The 22,245-nt window shown below is 37.8% G+C and overlaps 1 protein-coding gene across 3 annotated transcripts in view; it reads right to left on the minus strand.

Moving 5' to 3' along the window:
• Positions 1-13,748: 13,748 nt before the first annotated feature.
• galnt13 (polypeptide N-acetylgalactosaminyltransferase 13) overlaps positions 13,749-22,245 on the minus strand; it is a 28,336-nt gene continuing 19,839 nt past the window's right edge. The window contains exons 13-14 of one of the 3 annotated variants that reach the window (XM_079463511.1): positions 20,489-20,700; positions 13,749-15,850 (exon numbers count right to left, since the gene is read on the minus strand). In XM_079463511.1, coding sequence (XP_079319637.1) covers positions 20,515-20,700 — 186 coding nt within the window. In that variant the 3' untranslated portion in view covers positions 13,749-15,850; positions 20,489-20,514. Of the gene's footprint in view, positions 15,851-18,953; positions 20,701-22,245 lie in introns of those variants that run through there. The other 2 variants (XM_079463512.1, XM_079463510.1) reach the window with 2 other exon arrangements.

A 22,245-nucleotide genomic window follows, 5' to 3' on the forward strand; every position in this document is an offset into this window, starting at 1 on the left:
TTTATTTACTGAATTGCGTAACATTTGTTGTATAATTGCATATACAAATTATTTTACATTAATGAGAAACAAACTGCACTGTTAGATTGTTGAAAATGTTGACCCATACCTGTATTCAAGTATGCTTTTAGTTTGGTTACTTGTTTTTTTATTTTATTTGTTTTATTAATATTTTAAAGTAGCATTTATGTTTTAGATTGTTAATTTTAGTCAAAGTTTTAGCAATTTTGGTGTACGCTTTTGTCATTTTATATTTAATTATTTATTTTGTATGTTGTTTCATAAGATTGATACATTAAAAAAAATGTTTTGGTTTGTTATTGTAATTTTAGTGCAACATTAAAAATGTTCCTTTAGTTAAGTTTTGAATGTATTCAAGTATGGGTTTACTGTGGTTACTTGTTTTTTCAACGGTATAGTTTGGAATTTAGACCTGCAAGAAAAACAAGTTTTTCATAAAGTACAACATACTACACTACTAGCAAATTTTCTGATTAGTCGATATCCCGTTTAACATCTGGCTACACGATAATATAACATATAAAATGTTATTATCCATCATTTTGAGTAAAACATGGTTTCTGGATACATAACAACAAAAACACAACAACAACAATGCACAACACCTACAGCACATGTAAAATATTATATTGTAGCTTGCTTGGAACATTCTTCTGTCATTTACCTTTAGATGACTCTTTTTAATGTTTTTATTTTGTGTACCTATTTATAACTTGTGGATTTCAAATGTAATCTTCCCATCAAAGGAGAGCAATGACCCAGCCACCTGCCTGGCACGTTGCTTGTAGTCAACCTGCCTAATTTGATTTGTGTTGACGTTCTGATTTTCTGAGGCATTGGATAGATGTAGATGCACTTTGAGGAATCCTGATGCTTTCTATAACAAGGTTTTTGGATTACATCTGTGCTCCAGTAAATTGTAATACAATTATTTGTCATGTAAAGAAATAGAAACAAATCAGACGTAAGAATTACATAGACTCTCTCTCTCTCTCTCTCTCTCTCTCTCTCTCTCTCTCTCTCTCTCTCTCTCTCTCTCTCTCTCTCTCTCTCTCTCTCTCTCTCTCTCTCTCTCTCTCTCTCTCTCTCTCTCTCTCTCTCTCTCTCTCTCTCTCTCTCTCTCTCTCTCTCTCTCTCTCTCTCTCTCTCTCTCTCTGTGTGTGTGTGTGTTCATGTCTCAAAAAGCAAGAAGGTTTTTCATTCCACTGCACCTAAAAAATGAGCAACACCTCCCATCATTCAAGGATAAGAAGATTATTGATCTGTACTGGTTAAAGAAAACCAGGCCCCGTAAAGCCACTGAAATTTGACACAGTAATTCAAAGAAGAAGCTTCAAGCAATCTTAAGACAATACTGAGGTTCACTCCGCTGGTCATGGGAGGCAATAAGATCGCTGTCTTTGTGTCCCAGAGACCAAGTCTTTCCAAGAAGTTCATTCACAGGCTAAAACATAGTTATATTACACATTTATTTAATTACAATTTATGTCATAATATTATGTTATTCATCATTCAAAATTATATTGTACAGTACTGGAAATGGCAGAGATTCACTGGGGGGTTATATGGTTTATGATTAAACCATAGATGCAAAAAATGACACTTTATGTATAGCTCATTTTAACGTGTATAACATTTGGAGGCCCTTTCATGCATAAAATACATTTGCAGGTGCAACTCCAAAAACGATTTTTGTAGAGTTTTGTATTTTGTATTTTCTGTTATATAATAAATGGGTTATTTGCTCAAAATGTCTGTCTAGTGTAATGTGCAATAAACACAATTAATCCTGTAGCGTTAAATGAAAAACATACCATCATTGCAAAATTGTAGCGCAATATATAATTTCATACTGGCAGTAGACAAAAGTTTCACCAGCTGCCAGCAGAGGTGCTTATTCAGTAAAGACTATTATAGGGAAATGACAAACGGCTTTTATGGATATATGGGTTTGTGGATAGGCCTTTAAGTCAATATGTTTGTTGTCTGTTGAAATATCACTTTTCCCCAGAATGCTTTGATATAGATATTTTTCCACCCAATTTGCCACATTTTCTTAGTCTGGCCATGAATAGATCAATATTTATTCAGTAGACAGCAAGCAGAATGCACATTCTAATTAAAGTGCACAGATGTCTGGAAATATGTTTCTTTATGTTTTAATGCAAAATTGTAAGCACACAGAAGGGACCCAGAGACGGAGAACAGTTACATTTAACAGTGTAAAGAGGAACAACAGCATTGGAGAAACAGGAAAGTAATGGCAATGCTGAGCAGAAACTGTATAATAGGATGAGTTAGTTATTTCTATCTTTAGATATCCTTAGACCACAATGGGAGGAAGACTTGGGGACTTCTAAGAAGATGAAGAGCCTGGCTGGTAGAGTCCGGTAAGCTTTGGAGACACGAAGCTGAGGTGCAGGAATGTTTAGTATTTCACAAGTTCACCTCGCAGCTAATGATTTGGGATGGATAGCATGCGTATTTGGCCTGCTGTCCCAGGGCTCGGAGCTCGATTAATCTCCCTGAACTCGGAGCACCTGCCCCTTGACCAGAGAGAGTGCACCGGGCGCGGTGTGTGCCCTGACCCGGATCATACTGGAGTATAACGGCTAGTGGTGTGGAGGAGGGATGTTGCGAAACGTCAAAGAGAATGGTGGTGAGGTGGCTTGACTGCTTATAGGCTGTAGGATGATTGCTGTGATTGTTCATGGAAATCCAGCTGAGTTAATTATATGCACGTGTTCCTCCCAAACTTTGTTAATAAAACATCATTTAAAGGCCACTGATCGTCAGGTGAACGTGTGGGGGAATCGGTAGCTGTGTGGGGGAATCGGAAGCTGAATGTGCCGGGAAGGTGAGAATCTGACAGGCTGGGAGCTTCCATGACAAAAATGTTGTGTTACTTATTTTTGAATGAAAAATCGTACATATTGTTTGTTGTTAGAACTGTCCACATGTACCACTATCAACAATAACTGTGCATAATTTATCAGAATCCTTTTGTGGAATGTTTCGAACGATAAAAGGATTTATCCCATTAGTATTCCGATTTAACTGGTCTTTTGCATATTTTTTCAGCATTTCCGTTGCTTGTCTTGTAAATCTGAACCATGGTGTGTTGTCAGATAAGAGCAGCATCTCAGCCTCGTGGAACCGTCAGAAGTTATTAATGAGTGCCGGGTGAAAGCAGGTCATTGAAATGACTGCTCTTTCCTTCATTAATGAGGAGCTCCTGTTTGTCTCCAAGTCTTTGCTAATGACAGACACTAAACAAAAGAAGCTCTCGGTGGAGCAGTTTAGGAAGAGCTTTGTGTCAGAATGACTGGTGGGGTACATTACAGTGTTAAATGTTATCTATATCATATATACAATATCTATTCGATGTGCAATGAAATTGATCTGAAATAAATACTAAGCTGGGTTGTTAGAAATTGTAAGTTGTTCAATTTAAAATAATATACTTCATTTAAATAACATATTTCAATGTCATAAATACATGAAGCTTAAAATTACAATATATCAGAACAATCTGCAATAATACCATAACATGCAAAAAAGGAAAACGACCGCAATCAGCAGTCAGTTCATTCTGCCTATGCATTAAAATTGCAATGCAATAGGTGAGTTAATGCAGTTGTTGAAGTAACAGTGCAGAATAATAGTTAATAATAGGTTGCAGTCCAGAAGATGAGTTAATGCAGTTAATAGAGTTACAGTGCAGTAGATTAGTTAATGCAGTTATTGAGGTTACAGTGCAATAGATGAGTAGATGCAGTTAATAGAGTTACAGTGTAATAGATGAGTTAATGCAGTTATTGAGGTTACAGTGCAGTAGATGAGTTAATGCAGTTATTGAGGTTACAGTGCAGTAGATGAGTAGATGCAGTTAATAGAGTTACCGTGCAGTAGATGAGTTAATGCAGTTATTGAGGTTACAGTGCAATAGATGAGTAGATGCAGTTATTGAGGTTACAGTGCAATAGACGAGTAGATGCAGTTAATAGAGTTACAGTGCAATAGATGAGTAGATGCAGTTAATAGAGTTACAGTGCAATAGATGAGTAGATGCAGTTAATAGAGTTACAGTGCAATAGATGAGTAGATGCAGTTAATAGAGTTACAGTGCAATAGATGAGTAGATGCAGTTAATAGAGTTACAGTGCAATAGATGAGTAGATGCAGTTAATAGTTACAGTGCAATAGATGAGTAGATGCAGTTATTGAGGTTACAGTGCAATAGATGAGTAGATGCAGTTAATAGAGTTACAGTGCAATAGATGAGTAGATGCAGTTATTGAGGTTACAGTGCAATAGATGAGTAGATGCAGTTAATAGAGTTACAGTGCAATAGATGAGTAGATGCAGTTAATAGAGTTACAGTGCAATAGATGAGTAGATGCAGTTATTGAGGTTACAGTGCAATAGATGAGTAGATGCAGTTAATGAGGTTACAGTGCAATAGATGAGTAGATGCAGTTATTGAAGTTACAGTGCAATAGATGAGTAGATGCAGTTATTGAGGTTACAGTGCAGTAGATGAGTAGATGCAGTTAATAGTTACAGTGCAGTAGATGAGTAGATGCAGTTATTGAGGTTACAGTGCAATAGATGAGTAGATGCAGTTAATAGAGTTACAGTGCAATAGATGAGTAGATGCAGTTAATAGAGTTACAGTGCAATAGATGAGTAGATGCAGTTAATAGAGTTACAGTGCAATAGATGAGTAGATGCAGTTAATAGAGTTACAGTGCAATAGATGAGTAGATGCAGTTATTGAGGTTACAGTGCAATAGATGAGTAGATGCAGTTATTGAGGTTACAGTGCAATAGATGAGTAGATGCAGTTATTGAGGTTACAGTGCAATAGATGAGTAGATGCAGTTATTGAGGTTACAGTGCAATAGATGAGTAGATGCAGTTAATGAGGTTACAGTGCAATAGATGAGTAGATGCAGTTATTGAAGTTACAGTGCAATAGATGAGTTGATGCAGTTTTTGAGGTTACAGTGCAGTAGATGAGTAGATGCAGTTAATAGTTACAGTGCAGTAGATGAGTAGATGCAGTTATTGAGGTTACAGTGCAATAGATGAGTAGATGCAGTTAATAGAGTTACAGTGCAATAGATGAGTAGATGCAGTTAATAGAGTTACAGTGCAATAGATGAGTAGATGCAGTTAATAGAGTTACAGTGCAATAGATGAGTAGATGCAGTTAATAGAGTTACAGTGCAATAGATGAGTAGATGCAGTTATTGAGGTTACAGTGCAATAGATGAGTAGATGCAGTTATTGAGGTTACAGTGCAGTAGATGAGTAGATGCAGTTATTGAGGTTACAGTGCAATAGATGAGTAGATGCAGTTAATGAGGTTACAGTGCAATAGATGAGTAGATGCAGTTATTGAAGTTACAGTGCAATAGATGAGTTGATGCAGTTATTGAGGTTACAGTGCAGTAGATGAGTAGATGCAGTTAATAGTTACAGTGCAGTAGATGAGTAGATGCAGTTATTGAGGTTACAGTGCAATAGATGAGTAGATGCAGTTAATAGAGTTACAGTGCAATAGATGAGTAGATGCAGTTAATAGAGTTACAGTGCAATAGATGAGTAGATGCAGTTAATAGAGTTACAGTGCAATAGATGAGTAGATGCAGTTAATAGAGTTACAGTGCAATAGATGAGTAGATGCAGTTATTGAGGTTACAGTGCAATAGATGAGTAGATGCAGTTATTGAGGTTACAGTGCAGTAGATGAGTAGATGCAGTTATTGAGGTTACAGTGCAATAGATGAGTAGATGCAGTTAATGAGGTTACAGTGCAATAGATGAGTAGATGCAGTTAATAGAGTTACAGTGCAATAGATGAGTAGATGCAGTTATTGAGGTTACAGTGCAGTAGATGAGTAGATGCAGTTATTGAGGTTACAGTGCAATAGATGAGTAGATGCAGTTATTGAGGTTACAGTGCAGTAGATGAGTAGATGCAGTTAATGGAGTTACAGTGCAATAGATGAGTAGATGCAGTTATTGAAGTTACAGTGCAATAGATGAGTAGATGCAGTTAATGAGGTTACAGTGCAATAGATGAGTAGATGCAGTTATTGAAGTTACAGTGCAATAGATGAGTAGATGCAGTTATTGAGGTTACAGTGCAGTAGATGAGTAGATGCAGTTAATGGTTACAGTGCAGTAGATGAGTAGATGCAGTTAATAGTTACAGTGCAATAGATGAGTAGATGCAGTTATTGAGGATACAGTGCAGTAGATGAGTAGATGCAGTTAATAGTTACAGTGCAATAGATGAGTAGATGCAGTTATTGAGGATACAGTGCAGTAGATGAGTAGATGCAGTTAATAGAGTTACAGTGCAGTAGATTAGTTAATGCAGTTATTGAGGTTACAGTGCAATAGATGAGTAGATGCAGTTATTGAGGTTACAGTGCAGTAGATGAGTAGATGCAGTTAATAGTTACAGTGCAGTAGATGAGTAGATGCAGTTAATAGTTACAGTGCAGTAGATGAGTAGATGCAGTTATTGAGGTTACAGTGCAGTAGATGAGTAGATGCAGTTAATAGTTACAGTGCAGTAGATGAGTAGATGCAGTTATTGAGGTTACAGTGCAATAGATGAGTAGATGCAGTTAATAGAGTTACAGTGCAATAGATGAGTAGATGCAGTTATTGAGGTTACAGGTCAGTAGATGAGTAGATGCAGTTAATAGTTACAGTGCAGTAGATGAGTAGATGCAGTTATTGAGGTTACAGTGCAATAGATGAGTAGATGCAGTTAATAGAGTTACAGTGCAATAGATGAGTAGATGCAGTTAATAGAGTTACAGTGCAATAGATGAGTAGATGCAGTTAATAGAGTTACAGTGCAATAGATGAGTAGATGCAGTTATTGAGGTTACAGTGCAATAGATGAGTAGATGCAGTTAATAGAGTTACAGTGCAATAGATGAGTAGATGTAGTTAATTAGGTTACAGTGCAGAAGATGAGTAGATGCAGTTAATAGAGTTACAGTGCAGTAGATGAGTTATGAAAGTGGTCCATTAGTGCAAATGAGCATATTTCAGATGTGCAAGTGAGCAGTATAGAGTGCAAATGATGCTGTGCGTGTGTAAACAGTCCAGTAGAGCAGATAACATGAAGTACTGGTGTGTACAGTTCAGTCATGCATGCAGCCCTGTAGTGCAATGTAAACAATGTTATAGCAGCATTGGAGTTAAAGGTAAGAGAGGTAGTGGAATCAGTGGGGGGCAGAGTTCAATAATGAAACAGCTCTGGGAAAAAAGTTTCTTAGTCTGCTGGTTCTTGTCCGGAGGAGAGTAAACAGTCTATGAGTGGGGTGAGAGGAGTCCTTGAGAATGCTGCGAGCTCGACGCAGACAGCGTTTCTTCTGGATGTCCTCAATGGGAGAAAGTGTAGTCCCTGTGATGCGCTGGGCTGTTTTCACCACCCGCTGCAGTGCCTTGCGCTCAGCAACAGAACAGATTTTTATGATGGCATTGCATGTATAAAAATCCAAAAATGTATCTCAATGTTGGTTTATTACTTGTTTTTATTCTTATCATTTTGATCATTTCAAATTATTGGAATCGTATCGAGTATTACAAAGGTAAAACAAGGAACGATGGGAACCTTATAGCAATACTTACAGATAGTACACAAAATAAAAGGAAAACACATTTCCTAGGTAGGTTTTTATCGTGATCTACAATGCCAAAAACCAAACCAGTTCAAATGCTATTTTACTTAGTTTTTTTATTTCTCGGATTTGCTCTTAAGTGGTGCAGAAGCTAACATTCTTGCAAATGGCAATGAGCATCTTGCTATTTCTGGCCAGACTCCCGCAAGAACTGTGACAAGGGACATTTCCAGCACAGCTCTGGCAGAACAATTATTTTAATTGTGCAGATAATCTTCCATCAGTGCAGGGCAATTAATGCAATTTAAACTTCCCTTGTTAAGACAGCAGCTAAAACACTTCCACAGAAGACAGGGTGATGGTGGTGTAGAATCATTTTGGAGAGGGGTGAAACTGAGCATTGGAAATCATACACTAAGGTAACACATTAGAACATTTCCCTTCAGAATTAAAGCTGAACAGCTAAACTCAGCCTAAACTGGTTGGTTTGAGGGGGTCTCGCAGCCAGGTTTGTGCTGGTTTTGCAGGTGTGCTGGTAAAATGAACATGGGCTATTTCAACCCATGTTTGGGTAAACCATTTGTTATGGGTTAAACAACTCAGGATTTTGGACACCTCATCAAAATCCCCTCAATATAATTTGTGCGTAACTCGGTCCTATCTGAACCCATAGCAATCAGTTCGACATGGAAGTCAGATGCTCCAACAAGGAGACTGAAGGCCACAGCCTCTAGTGTCAGTCCCTATAGGGCTCAGTCTGAGATCATGGAGTATGGTTTACTGCACAGCTTTGACGTACTAGCTGGCCTTTGTCACACATGATCCAAACATAAGTGGTGCGGAATGAATTATGAACCAAATTTGAATATTTAACATTAGTGATATACGTTATATAGAAAGCCCTATTTGTTTACCCCAATTCTATCCGTTTCCGATTCCTGAGAGTAATGACCCCACTTTAAAACTGATAGCCTGCTCTCCAGAGACAGAGGAAACCGATTTTTTGTACTTGTGTAACCCATATTATAAAAATAGTCGGGTTGAGACCTGGCAGGGGATCTAGGATTTATCGTATTAATTTAATCAACGAGGAAAAGCGTGCCAAAATAACTGAGTTAAATTCTCCCGCAGCACTTTCATGCAGGGTCACTCAGACAATCACTCCTGACAATCATTCTCTCGTTTGCCACCATGCGCCTTAATCACCCTCATCAGAGTTATTGCATGAGGTTGTTTGACTCCATTGTGAGCTCAGTAAAGGTCTATTAGAATCTTCTTCAGTGGTTCTCAGAGACTGTGCGATTGGTGGGGGATTGGCTATTTCGGTGATATTGGGACGCATTGTTTTGTTGTCAAGGTATCGATTGCCAATAATAGCTTTCTGAGTCACAATTTCTCATCGTCGAGAGGAAATGCACTAGAATTTTCTGTTTTTGACTAGATTTTTGTTGAAGCTTTAGGTGTTCTGCAATGTTGCAGTGTTGGATGGTGGTAAATGAACAGAATGGACACGATTGCTGTAGGTCTTGTAGAGCTATCACATGGATTACTTAACTTTTTACATGATTTGTTAATGTAGTCAAAACTTTAAAATGGCAATTGAATATCAGTGATGTGTTAAAGGTGTGGAAACGGAAGCGGTTTCTGCCAATCTTATGTTAAGAACCTGTAGAGTAGTACTGCGTTCTTCGTATCCCTGAAAAGTTTTTAGATTTCTTACATTTACAGGAGACGGATACAGCTGTCCGATCGTTTCCGAAAAAAGCAGAGCTTGTTGGGCGGAGCTAAAGACGAGTACGTACAGCCTTTGCGAAACAGTCCGCCAGCTGTTGCATGGATGTAAATATTTTTTAATTGTTAAACAGTTAACTATGGCTTACAGTGTGATCGAGCCATACATATATGATCCTGAATCGGACCCCGAGTCTGTATTAGAACAAGAACCACAGCAACGACGACAACAGATGGACGTCTCTATGTGGTACCTATCATTATTACTTATTAGCTTTGTCCCTATTTGGAAATTGCACAAGTCACCATTCCCATTGTGGAGTGGGAAACACGTGCGCACCCATAACCAAAAAAACACAGACATCAGTTTCACTCACCGCGTGCGGTTCATGTCCAGCATATTTTTAGCTCTGGGACCACTCGGCATGCTTTTCCGGGAGAATTGTCCAATAAGGAACTAAGAAAAGTTGTTACGAAACGGATTTTCATGTTCGAAAAAAACTTTTCGAAACCTGTACAGACACTGGGGGAGTGTATCGAGCAAAGAAATATTACCTCATACGTCCAACTCGTTTTTTGACAAGTTGACCATGTCAAGCATGAGAAGACCACTCATTTAACATTGTAATAAAGTCAAAATACATGAAACACCATTGCTTTTACTAGATAGCTATTTAATCAGAATAAAGTTTGAATACGTTAATGTCGGGGCTAGAACACGGACACTTTTAAAAATAAAGGTGCTTTAACGTTTCTTCACAGCAATGCCATAGAACAACCATTTTGAACCTTTTGTGAAACACCAAGGTTCTTCAGATGTTCTTCTCAATGGAAGAACCTTTTGAAGCACCTTTATTTTACACCGATAAGTGTAGACTTGGGGGTGTGTCAACCTCACTCTTTATCACTTGGCAATGTTATCCAAAGTTAAAGGTGGGGGGGTTATGTTGGTGTAGGCGGTTTGATAGTATTATCTTCAGTGAAATGTTAGCATGCTAGCAACATGATGGAACAGATTTAGACAATATGTCCAGCTGAAATCACACTTAACTGTTACTCCGAATCTGTCATTTCTCAAGAGAATCATGCTTGAAACAGCCACTAATTACAAAAACCTTTTGTTCTCTGGAGTGACTGAACCACAAGCCCCCATCCCGATTAAGAGCAACTCTATTTTCCGATCCTGGATAGAGAGACATTGACCAGCAAAGCGTTCATTGTTACAATAATCTCAAAATGTCAAAAGCACAAAGCATAAGGGAAATTCATATGCAAAACAAACACACAAATAACAGAAGTGTCGAGATGGGTTTTAATCGCGGATCTCTGCCCCTCTGTGTCTCTCCCATCTTCTTTATCTCTTGAGAAATAAATCTTCAGCAGTCATTTTGCAGTGTTATTTAAAGAAACTCAAAACAAGTCTATACGTGAAGCCGAGAGCTTTTATTAGCAGCTCGCTTCCACAGATCTCTCGTCCTTTATTCAGTTTAAATGTCATGTCGGGTCACATCTGACATGAATAAGAACATCCATCCGGTCAGATGACACCAAGAACAAACTGATCCCAGCATTACAAATCAGGCTCTGTATTTTTTCAGACCCTAAATACTGCAAGGAAAACAAGTTCATATTCACTTTAAAACAACACAATAGTAATTTTTGTAAATGTATAACTTCAAAGATTATTTTTTATGTAAAAACATTTTCAGTTTTGTTTGGTCATGCTGTCAGGGGTTCACAATGCTGTTGGATGACTACGTCACTAGTGATTCAATGAATATTTGGAATAGTCTCTTTGGAATCGGCTGTATTTCTTTATGCGAGTTGAAGTCAAATAAAGTCAAACTGCTCGTACAGCTCAAATAAAAAATCATTATTAAAAACATTTTAAAATGTGAATTCTTCACAAGAACCCCAGGGTTTCAGCGTTGGATAGTAAAGCTTTTATGCAATGTCCATTTATAAAGCTGACTTACTCTCAGACAGGTATAAAATAATTGTTGCTGTAGCCATAAACAGTTAGTTGCTTGTATTTTTGTTTTGTTTTTGTCGGTCACAACCGACGGCTGCTGGATGACAATAACGTTTTTAAAAATGGGCTATAGCAATATACTCGTATAACCAGTCTCTTTAAAAGATTTTCCAATGAAATCCCTTCACAAATAAATACAAACTTAATTTCAGATGAAGCCTATCTGTATACGATACATTTAAACCAATTTTCCGGCCTTGCAAGAGAGATTTTCTGCCTTCAAAAAATATAACACTTCATGAAAAAGAGTTGTTATAAATGACATCACTGCTGCTCCAGAGCTCCCGATGGGTCTGAAAAAACAGAGATGCTCTGCATGACTGCGTAACCGAAGAGATAATAAAGGCAAGAATTGCATTAAAAGCCAAATACATAGGTCACCGTTTTGTAAAGTTTGAAATCAACTTTCAGCCCCACACAAATGTAAAGTTTGTTTTGACGATACACAAATTGTAAGATAGTGTACCCTATTTTCAGACAGAACCAGTGGTACACAACACGTTATAATTGCATGGATTTGTGAGCTATTTTTAGCATTTGAAAGCACGGTGTCCAAAACTGGAGCACACCGTATGCTCAAACTCGCATGATCGTTCCCAATTCTGTGGGTGTGCTTATTTTCTGATGTAGTGTTTAATTCAATGACATTTCCCAAATTAAAACGATCCGTGCCATTTTTAAATCAGTGGAATTTTAAAACCACAAAATGATCGGTAGGTTGTAAGCTCCCCATAAAGCTATTCATAAGCTGTAGCGTTTATGAGTTGAAACCACATGAGCGCTCACAATTACCCCATGAGTTCGCCTGAATGCAATACTTAAAGCGAAGAAGCTATTATTGCTGTGGAAATAATGGCATAAACAAACTTTGGGATGTACAAACTTATTGGAACAAAAATAGTGTCAAGAGCAGACATGTTCACACCACAGAAACCAATCTGCTAAGAGACACATCTATGTTTTGTCTCACTATATGACAGAATGAACTAGGCACCGGTTGTTGTCTCCCACCGAGGTGATTATGGACTTACAGTATGCCTGATTCTGGATCCTTAACACGCAACCGTAAGAAGATATAAGTCAAATCTCCTTTGTGAAAGAGTCTTAGAACTGAGTGCCAATGGTTAAAAGGAGGGTAATGTTGGGTTCCATGATAAAAATAGTCTCTTATTATATAGTACAGGACCAATGCCGTGGAGCATCTAATGAGAGAGACATTGCAGTTTTATTCTAAACTGCCTTCTAATTTTCCTCCGGGAGTTATAATGGGATCATGGAGAAAGTGTTTGCACGCGTGTGTGTGTGTGTGTGTGTCCACACATGGAGGAGGGGGCTCTTGGAGTCATGGATGTGTGTTCATCATTAAGGGGAGATGAACATTATATTATATATAATAGTACTAAAAATAAATGTAAATAAACGTTACTTATTATTAATATCATTATTATTTATTTAACATAATTTAAGAATTAACAAATAAATAAATACAGTGACATTTTACTATAAAGTTGTATTTGTTAACATTAGTAAATGCATTAACTAACATGAACTAACACTGAGGAATATAGTTGTTCAGAATGTGTTAATCATTGTTAATATTAATTAATTAATTAATTAATTAAATGCAATTTTTCATGTTAGGCCATTAACAGTTATAACATGTGATTTTAAAAATGTATTAGTTCATGCCAGTGGTACCTGGGGTCAAAGTGGGATGTTAAATTGTGCTGTTCTTGCCCCAGGTGACAAAGATCTGGGATGCCCTGTTCTCAGCGCGTCCCCACCAACATTGCTCCTCCGCTCTTACCTTTTCAATGGCAGGGCGGCTAAAGGATTGTTCAAGGTTCCTTGGGTTAAGTGTGTTGTCGCACCTGTGAATGGCACCCGGCAACAGTCAGTGCCCCAGAGAAGTAGCGCTCCACTCCCTGCCAGCAGCCGGCTAGATTAACAGTGAGATACCAAGAAAACCAGCAAGGACAGAGAGTCCGATCCAGGAGACCATGCCATTGGCACAGATCCTGCCCTTCCCCATCTTGCCCACATATTCACAAAGACACTTGTATCCTCACTCCCTGGGCCTTTCCTTCTTCACAGCATTCCGAAAATCTTGTTTTTTGTCGAGCAGCGATATTTGCAGATTCCCCTGCCATGCACCGTTTTAGGCGTGCTGACAGATGTTTAGGTGTGTTCACGTCAGAACGTTTGAAGTCGTATACATCACCAATCATGCAGATGAGTAATAAGACCACAAAAACGGATGGATAATATAGTCCAGATAGCATAAGATCAATAAAAACAAAAGTTCAACATTTAACAACAAATGGTTTATTACAGGTCACGGTTAAAATTCTTTATCAATCTATTAAACGTAGTTGATTCAGATAAAAAAAGTACTAACAGTTAACGTTAAGACAAATACAAAGTTACACATTTAAGGTTTAATGAAGTTACATGTACAGACTCAGACCTGTGTACCATGCAAGTGATAATTTACAAAAATGTAATAGATATTGAGATATTCATTGAGATTATTAGTGTCATTGAGGGCTTTCTCAGTTGGGTGGAACTAAACACTTTCTGCATTAAGTAAATACTTACCAATTGCGTAAAGTTTACAAAAGCAAATATTTCAAGATAATCAATATCACAATGCAAGGCTCTTTTCTGATAAACAGACAGTGAACATCGACAAACTTTAAGAATGATAGATTGCGTCATACAGTAGCAGTGTAGGCATACAGCTCACCAAAACACACATTCACAGCCATTCACCTCAACAGGCAGTCCCATTCACTTCAATTTCCATTGGTTTTTTGTCTTCTTTTTAGATTTTAGCTTAAAAAAATATTAGCAATTTTTCTATATACAACAAAGCTCGAAAAGTTCTAGATCGTATTTTGTACAAATAACTAACTTGTATATTTTACATGCTGAGGAAGAATTGAAATCAGCGACAGGATCACTGTAATGATGATGGTACTTCTCACAATGCTCCCAGGGTATACATATATACAAGTCACATCAATTAAAACATTCGCACACAAAAGAACACACTCTTAAACGCACTGGAAATTTTTGCGGATCATCAAACAAAGAATGTCCCAGTCATATTTTACCATCAAAATATATTGTATCTTTTAGCAGATGCGGTTTTATCATTACGAATATTTTGCTCAAATCAAATATCGCAAAACACCAGTCATTTCTGTTGTGTGTTTGGTGACAAAGAATCATGTGACAATGCTTACATAAAGAGCGTTTTCTGGAAATTTCACTATGAAGTGTGTAAAGCTTTTAAATGTAGTTAAAAGTTTGACAGTTCGGGTTGGTCCTTTGCAAAAAAAACAAAGCTATGCAAAATGCAATAAAACACTCCCATAATTTAATTCAAGTTGAATAAAGTTCACCTAAAATGAAAATTCTCACTCTCTAAAGTTGTTCCAAACCTGTATCGATTTATTTGTTAAGTTAAACAGAGAAATATATTTGGACCAAACAGTTCTTGGACACCACTGAGTACCATAGTAGGTAGAATTACAGGGACATTTTTCAAAATATCTTCTTTTGTGTTGAACAGAACAAAACGGTGATTCCTACTGTGGTGGTCAAAGGGGTCCGAGAACTGTTTGGTTACAAGCTATCGTCCAAAATAAATTCATCCTCAGAACAAAGACATGTATACAGATTAACTTGAAGGTGAGTACAGATGGTGAACGATCCCTCTAATTTGACAGAATATCTGAAATGTGTGATATCTGGAAAGTTATTTCCATGGTCTACATGCTTTCATGATGTCTGGTTTTCTTAAGGCAGGTACTGTGTATATTGCAGCCCCAATAAAAGAAACAGAAGCGCTTAATACAGTATGGCCAGTGCACAATCCATCGACCGACACAGCTTTGATTCTAGCATAGGAAACAGCCGGCGTATAGGCCGACACAATTTCTTCTGCTCTAAAATATGAAGGGTAAGATAATTAAGAGGCACCAGATGTCCCGCATAAGACGAGCAGCAATGACAGCCTGTGACGCATTCAAACCTCACAGAGAGCCGCCGGTGAGCTCTGATCTGACCCCAGACCAGTCAATCTGAGTTCTAAAGCAGAGTTGTTCAAACATGAGCAGAGACACAAGACTGTGTTGGAGACACTAATGGATCAGTAAATGGGCTCTGTGGTTCTGATCAAAGCCTTGAAGCGCTTTGAAGATGGCTTTAAACTCTGCTATTGTCGGGCTGGTGCCAAGATGTCCGTCTGAAGAGGTTGATTGTTCCATCAGATATTTATCGTCATGTTCCTCAGGATCCACTGCTGTGACCGCTTGCCGTTACAGTCTCTGAGAGTAGGAACCATCTTATCATCTTCAGAAGGCATGTCCAGACACTGGTTACTGTTTACATGGAGGAGTGTCAGCCGCTGTGGGGAAACACTGAAATTTATATATATACTGTATATATAAACACTACAAGAGATTAAGTGTTTCATCTAATTTTATAGCAACAGTTTGGGCAGGGTCCTTTTCTATATTGTTTGCCAGCATAATATTTGTTTTCTCTGTCAAAACATGTCCAGTTCAGACACATTACACAAAATATCATAATAATTTACAATGTAAACCCAAAATGTTGAAATGATCAATAAAAGTTGAATGTACACGAAATATTTACTTAATTACTAACGTATTAAGCAAAAGTCAGCAACTCAACCCTGTTTTAAAGGGGTGGTCTGATGGAACTTCACTTTAAATGTAGTTGTAGCTGTTTGAGCATAAACAACATCTGTCAAGTCGCATCACTCAAAGTTCACAGAAAAAGTACCAGAAATAAATTTTTAAAGACCACGATGAATGGCTCGTGGGGACTGGGTTAGTGACATCACAAATCCCAAAATTGACATCGACCTTGGGTAATGGGCGGGTCTTCTCAACCTCGTAGACCAATCACAAAAGAGACTAACCATTCAAAGCATTTTAAAATGAGGGACTTCACAGAACAAGGAACTCAACAGCCAGTTTTCTGAGAATCCAAATGACTGTGTGAAACACAGGTGAAATATGTAATATATAAAGCATTTCTTTAAATTGAAACATGAACGATTGTTTAGCACACCATAAACATAATAATTCTGGGATTAAAGGACCCGTTTAACATGGTTTCTATGCATTGTGCCATGCAACAGAACTTCAGAATCGTGTAATGTACGCTGCAGCCCTGCTGAGTTCAGACACATGCTCCAAAATGCCTCCGGCCTGCAGATGATTGCTCCTCCACAGCTCTGAATGAAAGTAATCAGTCACTCTCTCACACTGAGACATAGGTGAGAATATTCACTGTTCTGCTTCCCCTCAACCATACACAGCTCAGGCTCTGACACTATTTTACAATTGAAGCAGAAGACAGAAAGATAAATGAGTCGGACCACATGCTGTGTCAGGTTCACCGTGAATCATTGAGCATCTGAGTTCATAATGAACAGCCACTAGCTGCCCATGAGAAATAAAAATGAAGATTATATATTTTTAATATGTCAATTATTTGTCCTAGACAGCTTAGACCTAAAGAAATAAATATTCCACTTCCAAAAAACACATTTTACATAAAGCATGTTTTCACTAGCGTTTCACGTCACAAGATGAGTTTGATCTGGCAAGTCTGCCATTAGGTCAACATTGAAATAAAACCAGATTGTTTGACCTATAAAATCAATATATCTTCATGCAATTATTTTATTTGAGCAATACGATTTACTGTATATGTATGCTGTTTAACTGTTTAAAGTTTTAATTTATTTTTGCTGGAATATAGAATTACAATTTTATTTTATTTTTGCTGGAATATAGAATTACAATTTTATTATATTTTTGCTGGAATATAGAATTACTATTTTATTTTATTTTTGCTGGAACTTCACGATTGATGTTCAATGCTCTGCAAAAAAGATTTTACCTTTTGTATTTCACCTAAAGGAAGACATAAACAATATACTATATATATATATATATATGGGTCAAAGACGAAAAAGAGTTTAAGCATAAAAACAATGAATGTAATATACTACTCTAAATTGTTGTTGTAAAACAAAAAGTTACTTGCATTTTTGTTTTTGTGAGCAAAAAAAATATCATAACATTTTCCCTGATTTACAGAAGACGCCCACTTAAATGTCATTCAGTGTAACAATCTTTTCAGGCATATTTACAACGGAAATCTATTAATGACATATTAAAAGACATTCAACAACTATCCTAGGTTTTGCCCATTTAATGTGCTTTCTATGGACATAACATTTGTAAAAATCTTAACGTCTTTGACCCATATATCCATATTTAAGAAAACAAACAGTTCTTGTTAATTGATGGAGGTGTTATGAGCCTTTCACACCATGGCAATAACTATTACTATATTAGTGTCCACACAGACGGAAAATTGCGATCATATTATACTAAATCTAAACTGTGTTCTGCAGTTTTAGTCACACAAATAGATGTAGATGACTTGCTGTTTCAAAAGGCAAAGTCTTCAAAAAAACACTCCGAAAGGGATCCCGGCGGCATCATTCTCTGTATCTTTATTGTTAAAGTTATGGAGTTTTAATGAGTGGCAAGCAAGAACTAGGAATCAACATGACACTATGAATGAATGCACGCATGCTCCAAAGTCGAGCAAAATTTCTAGTGAAAGGACAAAACGCAGTCAAATGTGTCTCTTCTCCTACACTAGATCCACATACACTGACAGCTGCACTTTCGTAAGCTTGTAAATCAAATTTGGGGTGGATTAGAATCCTAAAACTCACAGACGCATGGTGCGTCCCAATGTAAAGGCATGCATACTTCGAAGGCCACATTTGAAAGCTGCTTAAGTCATCAAGGTTTATTATTTTAGGCAGTGGTTCCCAAATCCGGTCCACTGATGCAAACTTGAGTAACGTGAACTTAACTAGTATTAGTCGGAAGTCGGAGGAAGAGAAAACTGACTTAAGATCACAGCTTCATTTTTACAAATAAGGCAAATAAAGTGTAGGACATATTTGACATACACAGGAATTTAAAAACAGTTATAGACATTATAAAACGACAGTGCTTACCTTTCGTAATCAGACAGCTGCTGTTGTCTTCCACGGGATCGTTGTGAGCGGGAAACGAATTTAACCCAACTGCTGGGTTATAATTATGAATATCCTAATTACATAAAAATGACCCTCAAAAATTGTAAGATAACACAGCAACGAAATCTCCATTGGTTGGAGTAATAAAACGTAAATAAATATAAAGCTTATTATAAATCCAACAAATTTGCCGTCGCTGTAAACCACTCCTTCCCGAGACGATTGTAAACTCCGGCATCAGATGACAGTGAAATGACCCAATATGTGACCCAGCGAGTGGGGTTAGCAAACGTACTGATTAAAATATAACCCAATAAAATGACCCAACCTTTAACCCAGCGGACTGGGTTACTAAAAAACTACCCAACGTTTGGAAAATAACCCAATAAAATGACCCAGTCAGCTCAACCCTGCGGTTGGATTAGAAAAATAACCCATCGTTTTTTACTGTGTGTGATTGGGAAGACATCTCCAGCATTCTGGTGGCATCTGAACATCGCCCGAGTTACAAAAACTTGAATGCAAAGGGTACAATTATAAAACAAAAAGTCTTGTAGCTGTTGAAAATCATACTGTACTATAGTGCCATTCGTGTTTGTTCACCAGTGAGAAGACAAACTACTGACACAATGCACAGAAAGAACGAAACGCACACAAATGCACAAGCGTTGATGAAACACTGATGTCTGAACATGTCGAAAGAAGGAGAATGCATATTAAAAAATTCTCGAGTGGCCATTAAAATTCAAGAGTTTGACAATAAAAAATAAAAACGTATTCTGTTTGTGATGAGCGCAGCTGCCATGTGACCGCGAAAGTGTATCTGCGAAAGCCGGGGCCATGAAAGAAACCTTTCACAATGAGATCACTTCAAAAGAGCTCGTAAACAAAGACAGGTCCATTTCAAACCACCACGAACAGATAATCAACCTCGAATAAAACCGCCTTCTTTGATCGTGCTCCACAAAAGCCCCAGTGTAGGTGGGTGTGCTGGTTGCCAGCAGATTTCCGTATCAAAATAAAATATTAATGTGATAACAACACCTTACAAATGAAATGTAATTTAGTGTCCCTGAAATAGCAGGATATACCGTATCTAGCAGACGCTTTATTGCATTCGTGTTTCTTTGAGATGCTGTCCTCTTTTAGTTCTCTCAAATGTTGGAATGTAGGCCATGACCCCAGAAGAACACTTCAACCATGAGACATGACTTTACTAATGTCACGGTTCCCTCGGTCTCTCCCCGTGTTTCCCCCTCGGACTTCATTACCCACGCTCCTCCACCTGTTTCATATCTGTAATCCCTGACCTGCCCGTCATCAGCCTCATCACCCATGAATACAAATGTTTCTCTCAGACCAAGCGTAATTGATTCAAGGGATGTTTACATGACACGCGTTTCATCAAAAACAGAAACGTTTATGCGATTTAGCAACTCAACATTTTTAATTGACAGTGTTGTCATCTGCATGCAAAAAATGAAAAGGAAACAAAATTCTATATTGAGTACATTGCTGTTGGAATATATATAGACTTGGGAGGACTACTTTTGATTTGTATTCCATTACAGTTACAAATTACTTCATAAAAACGTATTCAATAACCCTTACAGAAAAGACACATGATATTCACAAAACGTCTTTTCTATAAAGGTACTTAATCCAAGCACCAATATAAAAATAATGTAATCGGATTACTTTTGGATTCCTTCAAAGTCAAATATAAGTGCAGTCAATTAAAAATAAATAGTGGTGTATGGTCGGGTCTGTCGACCGATACGTGTCTTCTGCATTCGCATTTATAATACATCCGTCTGAGCGGCCCAAGCCTTCATTCCAGCCACAAGCGCTAGCGGCCCACCGGGAAAACGCCCAATGGCCAGTTCGTCCCTGGTTAAATGTATTCCGTTCCGTTGACTTTGGGCCGCTAATTCTATCAGAACTGACCTGCCATAAACAGGAAATCGTGGTAGTTACAGAAAGTAATCAGTTGGGCTGTAGTAGAGCTTCCTAAAGACCTCCAGACGGGTGAAGTTGCGCAGCACCCAGGCCTGAAGGGGGCTATCATCGCAGTATTCCACGGTTGGGCCATACATTCCATCCTCCAACCGACTGATGGTCAGACATGACTGGGTGATTATGTGAAGGAAGGTGTGTTTCTGACGGTTGTCATGAAATATGACAAAAAACAAATATGATAATAATGAGGTCAAAGCAAAACAAACCTGACATTCGTCATTTAAGGTGCCCTTGTTAAAGTGTAATTTTACATTTAAGTATTGAGTTATAATAATGAACTTAGTATACGGTTAGGGTGTGGTTTAGGGTCTGTTATGCATCATTTATAGTAAATACATTTGTGTAACGAGGGCACCTTAAAATAAAGTCCTATCAGAAAACTGTATATGCACGCTGTAAAAAAACAACAAGCAAGATTTACTTACAACTAAGATTTTTTGGGTTATTTGTGCAAACCTTTTTTGTAAAGTAAATTTCACTCGTAATAGTTTACTTGACAGAAAACATAAGTAAATTTTACTTTAAAAAAACTATGGAACATTCGGGAAAGGGAACTAATGGGAATCATGGACGAAGAGTGTTGAAATGTAAACTGATTATTTTGTGTCTCATAATGACTGAAATAAAGTGTAATGGAGCTGATGAAGTGAGACGCAGTGATGAAAACGGTGCCAGAAAGACGCAGTGAAGAAAACAATGCCAGAAACTGAGTCAATTCTCTCACGCCGTGTAAAAAAACAGAATGTTATTTTAAAAGAAATCTCTCTGGTTGCCAAGGATCGAGAGGTTTAAAATGCGATACAAAATCTCCTTTTGGCTGGAAAGAGAATCCCATTTTAATCGTATGAAATTGTAGAATGGCAATGATGTTGTCACGGTCATGTTATGTTTTGGTTTAGCTCTGTGTTCATGTGTTTCTGAGCTTACCATGTTAGTCACAAATTGCATTTCCCCTTTGTATTTAAGACCTGCGTTTGCTTTTGTCCAATGTCCTGTATTGTGTTTATGGTTACGTGTGCTTTGTGTTCCTGTGTTTACGGTCTTTTCTCTCCTGGATTTATTAAATTACCTTTTGCAACTCTACTCCTTCGTCGTGCGCTTTGTGTACCAGCTGCACGTGACAGATGTCAGGATAATTTTCCACTAGATGCATCACCGAGCATAACTTTGAAGGCTGTAAAATAATTGTAATGCCGTGCATTTGGGGTGAGCTGGATGCCCTCCTGTGGCACGGAGCTCTATTTTTAGATGGCTTCTGATTTCTTCAGCCTCTTTGCGATTCAGCATTCAGGTCACTTACAGCTGAAGTGCGATGTCTTCTCTCAAATCAAAGACTCGTTTATTTATATAGAATCGAACGGGACAGCAAGGAGTATAATCTGCAATATTAACTGTAAGGGATATCGACAGTTACAAAGCTGTCTACAGTAAGGCCTTCTTTGCTTGTAAACAATTACCAGTTGTGGTGTATGTGATATGCGTTTCTGGACATCTTGAGAATGTTGTAATGAATCTCAGGTATCGATTACTGTACTTTCAAAGAAAATCAATGTCCACGGACGCTCGTGGAAACCTAAGAGGGGGATGATACAGTACGCATAAAGTAATCAGATATATTTCCCAGCGTGACCACTCTATATGACATGTACAGCCCTACAAATGTGTATGTATTGTCAACTCGCGCT

The sequence above is a fragment of the Barbatula barbatula genome, assembly GCF_947034865.1.
Source record: "Barbatula barbatula genome assembly, chromosome: 9".
Taxonomy (NCBI): Eukaryota; Metazoa; Chordata; class Actinopteri; order Cypriniformes; family Nemacheilidae; genus Barbatula; species Barbatula barbatula.